This window comes from Amblyomma americanum, chromosome 1 (genome assembly GCF_052857255.1).
Source record: "Amblyomma americanum isolate KBUSLIRL-KWMA chromosome 1, ASM5285725v1, whole genome shotgun sequence".
In the NCBI taxonomy this organism is placed as follows: Eukaryota; Metazoa; Arthropoda; class Arachnida; order Ixodida; family Ixodidae; genus Amblyomma; species Amblyomma americanum.
This window is the reverse complement of record NC_135497.1, coordinates 251,128,316-251,145,077: the sequence shown is the minus strand read 5'-3', so window position 1 is coordinate 251,145,077 and position 16,762 is coordinate 251,128,316. Positions and strand designations below refer to the sequence as shown.

At 45.5% G+C, this 16,762-nt stretch overlaps 1 protein-coding gene across 3 annotated transcripts in view; it reads left to right on the top strand.

Annotated features, from left to right (window-relative positions):
• Positions 1-16,762, top strand: part of LOC144114920 (uncharacterized) — a 100,466-nt gene that overhangs the window by 50,600 nt on the left and 33,104 nt on the right. For all 3 annotated transcript variants that reach the window (XM_077648950.1, XM_077648947.1, XM_077648949.1), the window contains exon 9: positions 14,794-14,955. In XM_077648950.1, coding sequence (XP_077505076.1) covers positions 14,794-14,955 — 162 coding nt within the window. The remainder of the gene's footprint in view (positions 1-14,793; positions 14,956-16,762) is intronic.

The window sequence follows — 16,762 nt, the reverse complement described above, 5'->3', positions numbered from 1 at the left end:
GAATACCGTGTAGTTTACGAGAAATCGACACGAAAAGGTGCAATTTTGACAAGAGAGCTCGTGAAAATCGGTTAGAAAATGCCCGTTATGCGTTGCGTCAAACGTAGCCGGTGCAGCTAGGCGACTTTGGTCTCGTTTGAAAGAGCAACACCTCAGCTTTCTTTCCCGTCAGAACGAAAGGTCTACTGTGACTGGTCGCCGAAAAAGACAGAAAACAAAATATAATATCCGGCAATGCTATTGGCTGTTGGACACCACGTGGCGAAATTCAAGCGCCTCATTGGCTGGCGCCATTTTTTTTAACGCTCCGCACTCGTCCTGCGACGCCAATTTTGAAAAAGACCACTGTGGCATGAAACCGTAGCGGAAGTTCGCAGTGCGGATAAGTTTGCGAAAAAACGTAAAAATGGCCGCAGAAAGCAAGCGGAAGACACAAGTTCGTTAGCAGTGATGTCAACCAGCAGCAGCGGAGTGCTTGAGCACCTGGGTGTCGACCAGCGGATGACACGACCTTGGCAGCCGTTCCGTCATTCGTTCCGAGCGCGGTGCATATCGCGGCTGCAGCGGATGGCGAAGAGCCGGAGGATGGTTTTACTTCACAAGCAGTGATTGGAAGAGGGAATAACGAGGCAAAGGAGTGCAGTTCAGCGGTCGTGATAAGCGCTTCTTTACCAGCTACGGCGTCCGCCTATGACACGGAGCAAATCGCGGGCTCGGGCGAGATCGGCAGCAGCAGGTCAGAGTAGACACATTTCTGCCCAGCGCTGATCACGAGGATTGCGAAGCACGCCGATGATAATATCGCCAGTTTGGCAGCAATTTCTGCAACCTAGCGCAAGATGTGGACGCTAGCGAACGAGCATGTAGACGCCAACCCGCCATTGCCTGCGGCGCTACCGATGTGGCCGTAGGTTTGGTGCCGATCGACAGGCTGCTTCACAATGCAGTGTACACCCTCGAAAACATGTTTGGAGCTTCCTAAGCGGCGGCAACGGCACAAATGTGATTCACACTGTTCACTATGCGCTTTGTAAGCTGTTTGTTTTGGAAAATTAAGCACTGTAATGTGCTTACACAGCTTCAAAATGTTTGATTTCATTTTTTGCGTTTTGCTCAGTTTCATTTTCTGCACCACCCTACACACTGCTGACAAGCTTTTCGCGGCTTTGGTTTGCGCAATTTTCACCATTCTTGTTTGATTTGAAAGCTGAATGATTGGAGCTTGCAATAAAACCATGAACAGCACTCTTAACAAAATGTGAAAATATTAAACAGCATAAAGAAAAATCTCCATTTTCCTCGGCACTTTTACGTGAACTTCAAAACATTGTAACTATGGTTACAAGAGGGCCAGAACACCGAAAGTACCCTTATTGCAAGCATTAATAATAGTACAATCCGCTGGGATAAAAATTATTTGAATCTGAGTAGCCAATTGTTTCAAAAAGTTGTCTGAATAATTTTACCGAAATTCTTGAATTAATAACAAACGACATAATATACACAAAAATGGACACCATATTTGAAATCAGCACACTAAAATACATAGTAGCTGAAGTTTTCATTTTGCTAAGTCCAATATTAAAAAAGTTTTCTCTAAGACCCTCTTCCCCCCTTAAGTGGTAGTTCCACTTACAAAATCATGAATTTGCTGTCCACTTCAGACTTGCTGGCTTATCGCAAACATTTTGGTTAATGCTTACCTGTTATTGCACACAAGGCTGAAAGGTACGCTCATATAGCAGCCATTAACTACGCTGCACATTGCAAGGAAACTTCATATGTAGGTTGTGGTGGTGCATTAAGAGAGAGGCACGCTCGCTTGCGACGTACACATGACGTGCATGCTTCCAGCTGCTGATGTGCCCAGGAAGCATTGTCCTCTCCCGTTGTTGGGGTGCTAGCATACCTCTGCAACATCCAATACCCCGCCACCATCCAGTTTGCAAGCACCGGTGTCGGAGTGGTCATGACCTGAGCCATGCGGTTGTGTCCATCGTTGAAGCTACCTCTTATTGTCACATGAGTCGTCTTCTCTGCAGCACGGTGGCTCTTCAGTTTTGGTTGGCCGGGTCAAACATTCATTTTCCTCACATGCCTCAGCCACCATAGCTGCATTGCAGGCTAACCAGCATCACTGCATGGCTGTGGGTTGCCTCCATCTCATTGCTTTGTCGCGTCATTGGCATTCTCATAGATTGCACATTTCTTACGTCTAGTGCTTCCCAAGTGACATCACTTCCTAGCGTGTGTGTCGGGGCGAAGCTCAGAGGGTTGGCACTACTGGTGATGATTCCTGTGAATGGTTCTTTTCAAAAATTTTGCAGCAGTGTGGAAACAGTCACCTTTTGTATGTTTAGCATACTTCGGCAAGATTACAAACGCTTACTCAGGCTCACTCACAAAAGTTTGGTCAGTCTTTGGGCTCACTAATACTCGCACTCACAGAGGCTTAGGCTCACTCGAACATTTAGGCTCACAACTCACTTGGGCTCACTCAGACTCACCAGTCATACGGGATCAACCACTCATAGCAAATCTCATCTCGCTCAGACTCACGACTCATCTAGGCTGACTCACTTATTTCTACTCGCAACTGATTTGGACTCTCACTCACATCGACTCACGACTCTTCTGCACTCACTCATTCGTGCCCACTGGCACATTTCAAGTCATGAATAACTCAAGCTCACCTTGACTCAGAACTCCTATATGCACCAGACAGCTGATTTGTTTTCACTCCCAACGGTGATTGTTAACACGCTTAAAGCGCAAAAAAAATTGTAAAAAACACGGTGATATGATGGGCTTTAAACTGCAGCTAGCATGCACACAGGCCTGGCTGAGAGGTAGTTCAATAAAACACTTTGCAAGGAAAGTTGGTGCAGAGCTTCCAGAGTTTCAAGCGCAACGAAGACAGCACATAGAAAGGAGAACAACGGGACACGCACTACTTTCAACACTTTTCTGAAGTGAATAAAAGTGTTGCAAGTAGCGCATGTCGTTCTCCTTTCTGAGTGCTTCCTGTCTTTGTTGCGCTTGAATTGCGGAAACCTGGCTGAGAGGCCTAGAGGCCTGTAGCTGCCGCTTACAGGACTTACAAAGATCTGAGGCCACTGCATGTGTTCGCCAACCAGTGAAAAAACAGGGAATACTAGAACAACCGAGATACAGTAAGCCACAGCTAATATCCAACGTGACTAAGCGCGGCAACTACAGTGAAAGCTCATTAATTCGAACTCGAAGGGAACCTGAAAATTGTTTGAATTAAGCAAAGTTCAAAGTATCAAATGGTTGCTACAATGAGTGGTTATCGTGCCCCACTGCACGGGCAAAACCCGAAGCAGACATCTAGACTCGTTATCGCGAGCTAGGCGCTACTACACGTTTGGTGGTCATATTCTGAGAATTAAATTCATCCAGTACTAGTGCCAAATGAAATAAATTGATCGGCCAGTTATGCGCCAGAATTTAGTACTGAAAAACATTCGCGCGATCAGCGAGCTTTAGTGCTGAAATATATGACGCTATTTATGCTCCAAAACATGCTTATTTACGGGGAAGGGTTGTAAAAATTAAATGTAATCGGCAAAATGCATTTGCATGCGTTTCTTCTGCCGAGACTCCATCATCATCATCTGCAGCTTGCCCAAAGCTTCTGTGCAATGTAGAGTTCTCATTGACAGAGAAGTGGCGTGCTGCAACATCGAGCGCCGACGCCACTTCATGTGCACTTGGCGGTGGCATAGTCTCGTTGGCACCGTTGGGCTCATCACTTTCAGCTGTTCTCACCGCATGTGAGCCCTGCGATGTCTGCTGGGAGTATGCAGCCTCAATTATATTGGCGTCACTCAATGGCTCCGTCTCCACGCTGCTGCCATGTAGCTTGAGCTCGCGGCACCAACAAAATCCGGCAACGCCAGAACCGCAGTACTACGTTGTTTACACCACGTGATCACTACCGCAGCACAACGAAAATCTGAAATGGCTCGCGCCGAAGCATCAGCGTCAGGGCATCGAGGAAGGTAAAATTTTCTTCCTCCATGTGCGCGGGCAAGTGCTCCAGCAACGAAACCTGCTACGGCATGCACTGGAACAGGGGCTCCGTGGGCCTCGTGCATTCGGCTTTTTTTTTTTCTTTTTCATTGTTTTAAATCTTTGATAAATTTAGAGCTTGTTTTACTCGCTGTGAGTCAACTTCTATCTACGACGAGCGGCGTCAGCCAGTGGCTCCTGGTTTGAATTAACCATACCGAATGTAGACTTGTTTGAGTTATCGGCAGTTTTCCCCCATTGAAATACACAGGGCTGTGTCGGGACACGGGCATCGGTTTGAATTAACCGTAAGTTCGAATTAACGAGCTTTTACTGTATTCAACTTTTCTCGCCTTTTAGTAATGTTTTAGAGTGCAGAAGCCACAAAAGTTACAGGCCAAAAAACAATAAAATTGGTTTGATCATCGCGACTAAAATTGTGTTCAGAATTGCGAGTGCGCAGGAAACTCGTGTTTACGAATGGTGCAAACTTGCGACCAATCGGCATCATGGATTCATTTAGGATCACGGGATTGTACAACCTCATATCATAAACTTATTTGACAGGCCCACACTCTACCGGACTGACCAGGAGGACTGAGATCACGATCAGAATATGAGCCCACTCTCACCATTACTCAGATCATGATCTGAATATGAGTCCGTACTCACAACTCGTATCATGATCTGAATGTGAGTCCGAACTCACTCACAACTCGGATCATTATCTGAACGTGAGTCCGGACTCACTCATGACTCTGATCATGATCCGAATATGAGCCCGAATGACTCCGCCGGCCTATGTTGTTTAGAGACGCAGAGTATGCAGCTCAGACATCTCCAGTGTTGTCCAAAAGTGACAGATGTTGCCTCTGTCACTGGTTAAACATCGTCCAGTGCAGGCGATTCAGACAAGGAAGCTGAAGTGAAGACAGCCTAGGCCTTACTGTTAGAGAAACTGCCCGTGCGCTAGACGTGCTTCGCCTGCTTGCCCCAACAGGCGGCTTAATAGAGTAGTTGGGAGCTGGTTTAATAGCCTTCGCGGCTGCACTAGCAGCTGTGATGCCATCATGGTGGCAAAGATATGTATGTCATAACTTTCGGTGGCCCTCTGTGGATAGAACCTTCCGTGTGTGCCTCTCTTCATTGAAAACCTCGGATATCATCCTACCTAATCCAGATACCTCATGTATCTGAAGTCCAGACACCTCAACAAGGTGTCACCACTTCAATGGATACATTTCACCTGTTTACGGTTGGGCGTTCTGCTGCTTTGCTCGTAGTTTTTCTGTGGTCCCATGAGGTATGCCTTAACGAGGTTTCAGTGTACAGTAGGCCTCGATTGTACGACTTTCAGGGGACCGCATGAAACAGTCTTATAATCCGGGTGTCATATAATCGAAAATATCGCACAACTGACACATTCGCTTAATAAACGTGTTCGTTACTTTGGCTTTCAAAAACTAAGTCGTACCTTTGTCCACGTGCAGCCAGGCTTCTCGGCGTCAAAGAGGCAGCTTTAGACGAGGCGTGCATGCACTTCCGTTCCTGCACAGGAAGTAAACGTTACACGGTGCGTTACGCACCAGAAGTATGGATGCTCCAACTCTTTTTGCAGATGTTTTGCAGCGCATAGTATGACCATGCCAGTGCCATGTCTTTCTGTTCAGACTTTAGAACCAATGTTACTCCATGGTAGCAGGCAGCAGTATCTGTACTAGGAAGTCACATCGCAAAGAAAAAAATAAAACTATTATCGTCGGCGACGCGGATGCGTTGGCGATAAACGGTTTCGGTTTCATCAACCTAACGATGGCTATGACGTGTAGTTGACCTTGACATCACGTAAGAGACAAAAAACTGTTGATACTGCTGATAAAACTGAAATCGAAACAGCACCAGAGTAGAAATTCAATTATAAATTATCTAGCGATCGTAGGTGAATACCACGCAGTGATCCATGTAACGTGACATTGAAGACTCCAACCACAACAAAGAAAAGAACACAAAAGAAGTTTCGGCTCCGATACTGGAGCCTTGTTCACAGTAAAAAATGAGAAGCGGGTGCGCGAGCTTATGTATGCTTGAAAAGGGGGCGCAGGGAGCGTGCGTAAGCAGTTGTCAGATTTCCGCAGTTTCGGTTCAAGGTGTGACAGGTCGTTTGTATCATCAAAGATTCCAGGTGAAAGCAGGGGAATTTCCTCTTTTCTGCTGCAAGAACTTGTGCCTTGCCCCAGTCGATAATGTGCTGTTTTGATATGCAGTGCTCGGCAATAGCACTGGAATCCATTTTCCTGTTTTTAACGTCATTTTTGTAATCTTTTAGGCGCCTTTGGAAGTTGCCAGCTTCGCCAATGTAGACGCAGTCGCAGTGTGAGCAGGGAATGCTGTAAACCACGCCGGGATATTTTTCTTTTCGAAGAACGCCCTTTACGTTGACCAAAGCATGTCGCAGTTTTCTGGTCGGAACGTGAGCAATGTCAGCATTGAAGGTGCGCAGAATTCGTGCCAACGCCTCGCTGATCCCAGGGGTGTAGGGAACAGCGGCACATTTCAGGGGGGAAGGCACAGCAGTTTCATGTTCGACACGGCTGTTTTTCGACCGATGCCACGAAAGATGTTGGGTAGTCATTATGTGAAAGTTCTTGCCGCACCATATCAAAGTCGTTTGCCTTGTCTTTGGGAGAACTGCAAATGCGTTGGCTTCTTTTTTTAATAAGGTGGCAGCAACCGATCTCTTATGTGAGGCTGGATGGACGGATCTAAAGTTGAGATAACATCCCGTGTGGGTAGGTTTCCTAAAAACGCTGAATGATGATAGTTTGCCACTATCGTGTTTTACCAAGACGTCTAGAAAGGGCAATGCACCGTTCGCCTCGACCTCGGTGATGAAAAAGCAGGCAAAGCGTCTTTTTGAATCATGCAGAAACAGTCGTCAACATATCTGAGGAAAACTTTTGGCGGGTGAGCAAATGTTGCAAGGGCCCGGTGTTCGACAGACTCCATGGTGAGGTTCGCGACGGTAACGGAGATAGAGGCACCCATAGGAGTATCTTGAAGTTAATGGTAAAACAGGCCTTGGAATACAAAATACGTCTAGATAATGTCATGACGGCATGAAAAGGACAAGGACAAAAGAGGCACAAGAACACAACAGGACAGGCGCCTGTCCTGTTGTGTTCTTGTGCCTCTTTTGTCCTTGTTCTTTTTGCGCCGTCCTGACATCATCTAGAAGCTATGCATCAAGTAGCCCAAACCAAAATACTTCTTGAACAAAATACGTGTTCCTGAGGCAGAACTGTAGGAGTCTGCAAAGGTCAGGAACGTCAATAGGGGTCCTTTCAGGTAATTACCTGTCAGACTCTAGGGCAGAAGAGCAGGCTTGTGCGGCAACGTCAACATGGACGCACGGGAAAAGCGACTTGATGTCAAATGAGACTAGCAGCTCGTTGTCATCCGGTGATATGTTGCTTACCTTCTCGATGAAGTGAGTTGAATTTCGTACGTGTGTTGAGCCACAACCCGCAAGAGGCGAGATGATGCGATGAAGGTAACCAGATGAGCTGTGGAGTGAGAAATGACTGTAGTCCACAATCGGACGCATCGGCATCCCAGTCTTGTGCACTTTGGGAAGGCCGTAGAGGACTGGGGCCGAACCGTTGGTGCCTAGGAGTTGGAGGTAAAGTGGTTTTTGGGTCGGAGGGATGAAACTGGAGACGTTGGTGAGAATTTTCTGTAAATCGCGCTGCACCTTAGCGGTTGGGTCCCTGTCCAGTCGGCAGTAGGTGGTGTCATCTTCAAGCGGGTTCTGCATCCGGCTTACATAGTCTGTCCGGTCCAAAAGGACAGTGGTGTTGCCTTTGTCGGCGGGAAGTATGACTAGTTACTTATTGTTGCGAAGGCTCTTAACAGCTTGGCGCTGTCCCGTAGTAAGAGGGGGCAGGAATCGCCCCGGGCAGTACTTGGAGCTGCTGATAGCACGAGTCCTTGCTTCATCTCGACGTGCCGCATCCACTTGATTAACAGTGTTCTCCACAGCACAAACCAGCTTTTTAGCGTCTAGGGTGGGTCCACAGTTGAAATTGAGTCCTGAGGTACTCAGTCGTTCCCCACTCCACAGCTTATCTGGTTACCTTCATCGCATCATCTCGCCCCTTGTGGGTTGTGGCTCAACACACGTACGAAATTCGACTCACTTCATTGAGAAGGTAAGCGACATATCACCGGACGACAACGAGCTGCTAGTCTCGTTTGACATCAAGTCGCTTTTCACGTGCGTCCCTGTTGACCTTGCCGTACAAGCGTGCTCTTCTGCCCTCGAGTCTGACAGATCCTTACTTGAAAGGACCCCTATTGACATTCTTGACCTCTGCAGACTCCTACAGTTCTGCCTCAGTAAAGCGTATTTTGTATTCCAAGGCCTGTTTTACCGTCAACTTCAAGGTGCTCCTATGGGTGCCACTATCTCCGTTACCGTCGCGAACCTCACCATGGAGTCTGTCGAATGCCGAGCCCTTGCAACATTTGCTCACCCACCTAAAGTTTTCCTCAGATATGTTGACGACTTTCTGCATGATTCAAAAAGACTCTTTGCCTGCTTTTTCATCACATTTGAACTCCATAGAGGACGCCATTGAGTTCACCACCGAGGTCGAGGCGAACAGTGCATTGCCCTTTCTAGATGTCTTCGTAAAATGCGATAGTGGCAAACTATCTATCATTCAGCGTTTTTAGGAAACCTACCCACACAGGACGTTATCTCACCTTTAGATCCGTCCACCCAGCCTCACATAAGAGATCGGTTGCTGCCACCTTATTAAAAAGGAGCCAACGCATTTGTAGTTCTCCCGAAGACAGGGCAAAAGACTTTGATATGGTGCGGCAAGAACTTTCACGCAATGACTACCCAACATCTTTCGTGGCATCGGTCGAAAAACAGCTGTGTCGAACGTGAAACTGCTGTGTCTTCCCACCTGAAACGTGCCGCTGTTCCCTACACCCCTGGAATCAGCGAGGCGTTAGCATGCATTCTGCGCACCTTCAATGTTGACATTGCCCACGTTCCAACCGGAAAACTGCGACATCCTTTGGTTAACGTAAAGGACGCTCTTCCAAAAGAAAAATATCCCGGCGTGGTTTACAGCATTCCCTGCTCCGACTGCGACTGCGTCTACATTGGCGAAGCTGGCAATATTGAAAGGCGCGTAAAAGATCACAAAAATGACATTAAAAGCAGGAAAGTGGATTCCAGTGCTATCGCCAAACACTGCATATCAAAACAGCACATTATCGACTGGGGCAAGGCACGAGTGCTTGCGGCAGAAAAGAGGAAATTCTCTCGCCTTCACCTGGAATCTTTGATTATACAAACGATCTGTCACACCTTGAACCGAAACTGCGGAAATCTGACAACTGCTTGCGCACGGTCCCTGCGCCCCCTTTTCAAGCATGCACAAGCTCGCGCACCCGCTTCTCGTTTTTTACTGTGAACAAGGCTCCTGTATGGGTGCCGAAACGTCTTTTGTGTGTTTTTTCTTTGTTGTGGTCGACGTCTTCAATGTCACGTTTTATGATTCAACTCGACCAGACAAGTTTTCGTCCAACTCTTGATTTCATTTTCAGTGATCCATGTGTTGTAATGTCTAGCGCTTAATGTCTAGCGCATAATTTTAAAGAAGAGAGCATGCAATAAAATTAGGTGTCTATAGTCCTTTAAGGGTGTGGAATTGGTCATTCTCCACTTTACATTCATAGATCAGATCGCTGGGAGCCCTTGTACCATTATGATGCAGTAGTGCAGTGGTTAAGCAATGCGCCACTGCCCTGTGATGGCCGTTTGTGCCACTGGTGGGGCTTGAGGCCAAGGTTGCTCTTTGGCAACCGTGACCAGTCATTATGCCACGGTGAGCAGAGTATACAGGGTGTTTCACATAACTTGAATCAAGGATTTTTAAAAAGTGGCATACCGGAGCTGAGTAAAACCAACATGTTTCCCCATTGTGTGGAGCTCCTCAGAGTTTTTTTTTTTAAATTCCACTTAATTAGTTAAGATTAATAATGCAAATTTTGTAATATTCACTTTAGGGTCATGTGTGTTTTTATTAAGTTGTAGAGGGGATGAAGAAAGAACCAATCCAGTTTTTTTTGTAGAAACGTTTTTTTTTCTGGAGAACCGCTGCAGTGGCTTATTGGTTATGGCACTCGGCTGCTTACCCGAAAGACGCGGGTTCAGGCCCAGCCACGGCAGTCCAATTTCGATGCAGGTGATATTCTAGAGGCCCGGGTACTGTGCGATGTCGGGGCATGTTAAAGAACCTCAGGCGATTGAAATTTCCGGAGCCCTTCTCTATGGCGTCCCTCATAGCCCGAGTCGCTTTGGGGCATTAAACCCCCATAAACCGTAAACCATTTTTTCTGGCTTTTAAAGAAAGCCTGTGAAATATGAAAAAAACCACATGACTGCGCTCATGTGCTAATGTATTCCGGTGCTCCCATCCGCATTTTGAACGAACGAAATGTGTGCTGACTGTGCCCAGGTGAGTGGCCGCCACTCACGACAGGCTGCAAAATGAGAAAAAAAAAACAGGCTACCTTGAATTACGCGACTTAATTGCTTTTCTTTCCTTTTCTGTTTTGCCTATGCAATGGCTCAATAGAAGCTTCGTCTCATTTGGCTGTGGATGGCCTGCCTAGCACTTATCACAGATCACGGCGCGCGCTTTCCTTGTTCAGGAAGAATGTGCTGATGCACATTCAGGACTATGCTAGTCAGCCGCTTACTTCGAGACAGTGAGTGCATACACTTCATTCACTCAGAATATGCTTGGAAATGCTAATACGGTAGCGCAATCATGCGGTTTTTGCCATATTTCGCGGGCTTTCTGTTAACGCTAGAAAAAAGGACCACGTAGAAGACATTTTGCTACAAAAAAAACTAGATCGGTTGCTTCGTGACCCCCTATACAACTTAACAAATCTAGATGACCCTGAAGTGAAAATTAAATTTTTGCATAATTAATCTAGACTAATAAACTAATTAAGCCTAATTTAAAAAATACTCTGAGGAGCACCACATGACTGGAAACATAATGCCATTGGTTTCACCCAGCTGCCCTCAACCTGGTGGGCAGCCTTCCAGAAAGCAGGCTTCAGACATCGAGTTTTTGCGAGAATGCAGGTAGTAGTGCTACTGCACATAAAGGATAAAGTGACATAAGCTGGCAAGGAAGGGAAAGCAGTGAAAAAGCTATATAGAGTAGCAAAAAGAAAAAAATAAGGGCTAACTTGCAGGAGGAAACATGTGCAGTGCATGTAGGTTTAGTGGGTTGATAGTGCAGTGGCAGTTTTTTCAGGCAGTTATAGGAGCTACCATTGTCTGGAAAGCTGTGGGAATAAAAGTATGGGAGGCTTTGTCCCGCTAACTTAAGTTACAAGTCTATGAAGCGTTGCCTCTCATGTGACATCTATGGCATGGAAGATGACACTGCAGTCACACACAGTCATATGGAGCAGAGCAGCCGTGATGACTATTTATGGATCAGATGACTCATAGGTACCCATTGCTTTCACATTATTCTGTGTTATCTCCATTAAATTTAACATTTCACTATATTTGCCCTGAATAGTTATGTCCTGCATTGTAATCATATCTTGTAATTTTTTTTTTTAATTTTCTAGAAGGCTCACCTTTCCCCTCGCCTTGTATTCATGGTCGTGTATATTTATGCAAATCCGGCATACGAAAAATGTGACATGGGTCTAGAATGAAAATCAGTCAATTTGTATGAACTGAAACTGTCTTGGTTCCTTTCTTTGTTCACCAATGTAAGAACATGTGAGTGCGTTACTTTGTTATCACCATCCCAAGTGGTAATGTGTAAAGTGTAGGGGTGTTTGCATTTAATTTCCACCATCTGGGTTTCATTCCAGCCCTGTAGTATAACTTCAGTGACTTCAGTCTTCAGGTTCTAGAGACACCACATAAGATATGCAGTTGACTGAATAATTCGAACTTCAAGGGACTGGAGATATTTGTTTGAATTATGTGGAGTGCATGCTTGTGTGATTCATGAATAAATGCAATTTGCTTCGTGGATACCTATGCGTACAGAGTATTTCGGAACCTTTTTCTTAATCAAACATAGCCATAAGTGTTAGGATAACCTAAAAATAGATGAAAGGCACAACCAGCAGTCTCCACACAACCAGTCGGAGACTGCTGGCCAAATAAGCCAGCAGTCTCCAACTGGTTGTGTGGTTTCAAAAAAAAAAAAGCCAATCGTGCTGGTTTTCTAAACCAGTAAAACTGCATTAATTTGCATATGAAGGGACTGGAAAAGGCATCTGAATTATTCAAAAGTCGAATTATCAAATGCTCCCAAAAATACTGCCAAAAATCATCTCTCATGGTAAACTTGATTGGTGAAAAAAATGGGCCATCTGCTTCTCTGCAAAAATGCTGAGACAATGATTTTTCTCAGTTTTGTCAATGTTTTAATCATGTGTACACTGTTGGAAGTGGCTGAAGTAGAAAATAGTAAGGGCTTCCATGGCAGCGGTTTAGCCTCCTCACAAGTGGCAACATCTATGTTTGGAGGCTTCGCAGAAAAACAGTGATCACCTCGTGATTGGGATTCAGTTTCAGCGTAGTGAAAGAACCACATGGATGGAAGCAAGGGGAATGCACTTTGGCGTTAGAATGGCTAGACACCTATGAAAAAAGGACCAGTGGCGTGCCAATCAGCTTCCAAAATAGCATGCAGCTAGGCTTGGCTGTCTGGTATGTTGCCAATAGCTGTTATCGGGAGGGGGAGGGTGGCTGGTAGTGAAGCTCAGAAAATGAAACTCGCAGCAACAGGGGCCCTCTAATGGTCGTTTCATGTACCATTGTGCACACATCCGAACTTGCAGGACCAACAGTGTACCTCTCAATTCAGGCTTGACGACCGATATATTTTAATGATTGCTTGCGTTATTGAGGTATAGCAAGTGAATTTTCAGATGACATGGCAGTGCTGACCTGATGTATCCAACCTTGGCTGTGCCGCCCTTGACAACACGCGCTGGGACCATTGGGTTCAGTAAGACAAAACATTTGAATTAAGCAAAGCTGCGGTACGAATTAGGCGCCTTTAAAATGCATTGAAAATGTAGCCAACCAACCAAAATTTTGAAAGTTGTTTGAGTAGCCGAAATTGCAAATTATCTGAGTTGGAATTATTGCAAGTCTACAGTAGTTGGCATTACATAGGGTTGTCTAAGTGCTGACAGCTGATGCTTTTCGTGAGCAAAGGTCTTCACTTGAGTCGCCGCGGTGGCTCAGTGGTTATAGTGATCGGCTGCTGACCCAAAAGACGCAGGTTTGATCCTGGTCGCGGTGGTCACATTTTGACAGAGGTGAATTGCTAGAGGACCGCGTGCTGTGTGATGTCAGTGCACATTAAAGAGCCCCAGGTTGTCGAAATTATCCAGAGACCTCTACTATGGCGTTCCTCACCTGAGTTGCTTTGGGACTTTAAACCCCATTAACTCCTAAATGTGTGTTATGCTGAACCACACAGTGCATCTAGGTTTTTTTTATGTAGAAAGGCGCTTGTAATGTGTGTTTGACTGAAGCAACAAAATTGTTGCTGCAAACAAAAGGTAGTGAACTGGAAATAGTTCTAATCGCAGTATAGTGCCTCTGTACTTTTTTCTGTGTTATTGAAACATTTGGCCTTGTTACTTTTTGGGCAGCAACACACTGCTATGATGCAGTGGGTGTTGTTTTGAGACGCCCTTGCATTTGCCAAACGCATTTCTTGTCCTGGGGATGATGAACCAGAGTGAAAGGAGTTCTCAAGAAGTGTTCACAAGTGGCCTTGAATGAGGTGGGAATAAAGCTACAGGGAAAATAAACTGGTCCATATTCAGCCTGCTGCTTGTGCCATGAACTGTCATGCGAGCCGTGTAGCATGGGATGCACAGCGCCTTTAGTATAGTCTGGCCTTTATACTTTGATGTGCCAAGCCAACATAAATCCACTCAGTACAAACTTGGGCAGCTCAGAGCTACCAAGCTTTGATGTACTTAGGGACAGAGTGCTGGAAGATTTTTTTGTGATTTTGTCATTAGCAGCTTAAATTGCATTTAGTCTGAAAAGCATAGCGACGGAAAGAAGACAGTGAAGTACAGCCATCACTTTGCTGGAGCTTCTTCTGAGAGCTGTATTCCAAACTGTTGGGTGAGGTTCTTTGTTTAGCAAAGGTTGACAAGCTTGATAAATTTTTGCAGCAAATTGTCAAGGGATACTATTATTATTGTAGTATTAAATTTGTTTCAGAGGGATGAAGATTGCATCATCATAAGTCGTTTAATTACGTGTTGTAGGTGCATAATAAGTGCAGCATTATTATTGCTTGAAATAAGCTGTGTTGGTTTTATCCCCAGTACCTTAATTTATGAAATGCTCAAAACAAGCTTTCTTGCTGGTTACTTACCTCAGAACTTCTACAAGATGGGTTACCTTGGTACTCTGCCCTGCAATTGTTCTGTCTCTCTCTGTCTTTCCCTCTACAGGTCTGTATGTGTGGGAAGGGAAATAGGCAAATTGTTAACTACTAAGTTAGCTAAATTCTGCAGTAATTTTATAACTGTTACAAATGCCTGCTTGTAATCAAAGGTTTGTCACTGGCTGGCCATTGCTAGATGTCAGAAAAGCAGCAATATGCTTACTGGGTAGGCCCTCTCTTGAGCCTCTCTTTCTACCTCAACCCAAAGGTACTGGAACAGCTACAGCAGCACCTGAATATGCATGGTATCCAGACACAGGCTCCAGCAGAAGAGTCGGTGGCCAAAGGCTCTTTCTGGATGTGCTTATTTGAAGGTGACAAGAACTGGTACAGGGTCCAAGTCCTCGATATCATCCGGACAGCTGGCGGTGTAAGTATGACTGATGCCATCTGGAGATGGCATATTGATCCCTGTTTACTGGAAGTTCCACTTATTTTGCAGTATCAATATATTCTAGGTTCTTGTAGTCAAGAAATTAGTGTATTATACTATCATTCAGCACACCCATTGCTGCAGCTACTGTTTAACCCGAATATAATCTGACATCGACTTTACAGGCAGGAAGCATGGAAAAAAAAACATGAATGTAACATGAGGGCTACTTTAGTGGGTGAAGAGGGGAAAAAAAAAATTTATGCTTAGGTAATGTGAGGAACAAGGTTCTTTTTCAGGAGTAGATTTATGGGAGGGGTGGTCGCTCCTCCCCACTTCACCCGAAGGTGTGAGAAATTTTGCATAAGGAAACCATGCTGAACCCCATTTACCGGCCAAATGAGTTGTAAGAAATACACGTCTCAAATGCTATGTTTGTCGCATTACTTGAATATTGGCTGCTCAGAGCTTCTGTTGATGGGCCTTTACGACATTCCAGCTTCATTCTTTCTTTTCTTTTTGCATTTCCCCGAAGTTCATAATATTCGATTATAAAGGCAGACTTTTTACTAGGGGTGTACGAATACCGAATAGTAACTCTCGAATTGAATATCGTATCGAATCAAGAAAAAACCTGAATATTGAATAGTAATAAATTTATTCAAACTTATGGAATGATCACATCCTGCTATCAATGCATCTGCCGTTTCACCTACCCTTCCACCTCAAGGATGTCTCCTCAACACCTCAGCTCCTCCTGCACCCAGTATTTCATCGCTGCTCAAGTCGCCTTCTTCACTTGCAGAGGACGAACCATCGTTAACCCCTACTGCCTTGTCTATTCCTGTGCCTACCCCTATACCACTCCTGACCACTCCTGTTCGGACTGTTTCTGATGACAGCATTGAACCGGCTGCAAAAAAGGTAAAGGCCACTCCAACCGATCCTACCCCTTCAAAGACGTCGAAATATTCACTCCCTGGACTCGATCGCTCTTTCTGAGTGCACATTAAGCCTACCTTGCGTTACGACGTAACGTCAGTTCCTTCAAGATCGGTGCTGCAGCTCATTGACCATGCACTGGGCATCTCAGGGTACTGCGGTTTTATTTACCACCGTCCCTCTAATTCCATCACTGTCCACGTAGCGTCACTTGCCGATGCTGAAAAGGTCAGTGACATTGACAAATTATATATCAGTGAGTCACAGTATGTACCTGTGCAAACCTATCTAGCATCTGGACCTGGCTTGCAAAGATTTGTCGTTTATGACCTGGAACCTAATGCGCCTCTGAAGGAAGTGATGATGGACCTCTACTCCGACACCCACTCAGTGCTTAATGCCCGCTGACTTGGCAACTGAGGCATATTTCTTCTCCTGCTTGTGGGGCCGTTAGAACTTCCTACCCGATTATTCTACAATGGACAAATCGTTCGTCCGAAGCCTTTCCGTCCTGCACCAGTCTTCTGCTATCGGTGCCTGTGACAAGGTCACATCAAAAAGTTGTGCCCTGCATCCTAGGACACTCTGCCCAAACCACCAGCAGACGGTCTTCCCTCTTTCAGGTGCCCATTTTGTAAGACAAACGACCATGACATCACTTATTCTAAATGCCATCGAAAGAAACATCATCCGGTGGCTGCGTCTACTCTGGCTGGAGTCAAGATCTCTAACTGTTTTGCTGCTCTGTCGACAGACACAGATGAGGATGACACTGAAAAACTGCACCATCTTTGCCTTCACCTTCTAGTATCCGCTTTTCCTATGCCTCTGTTTTAAAGCCAGGTTCCCGTACCCAACGGAA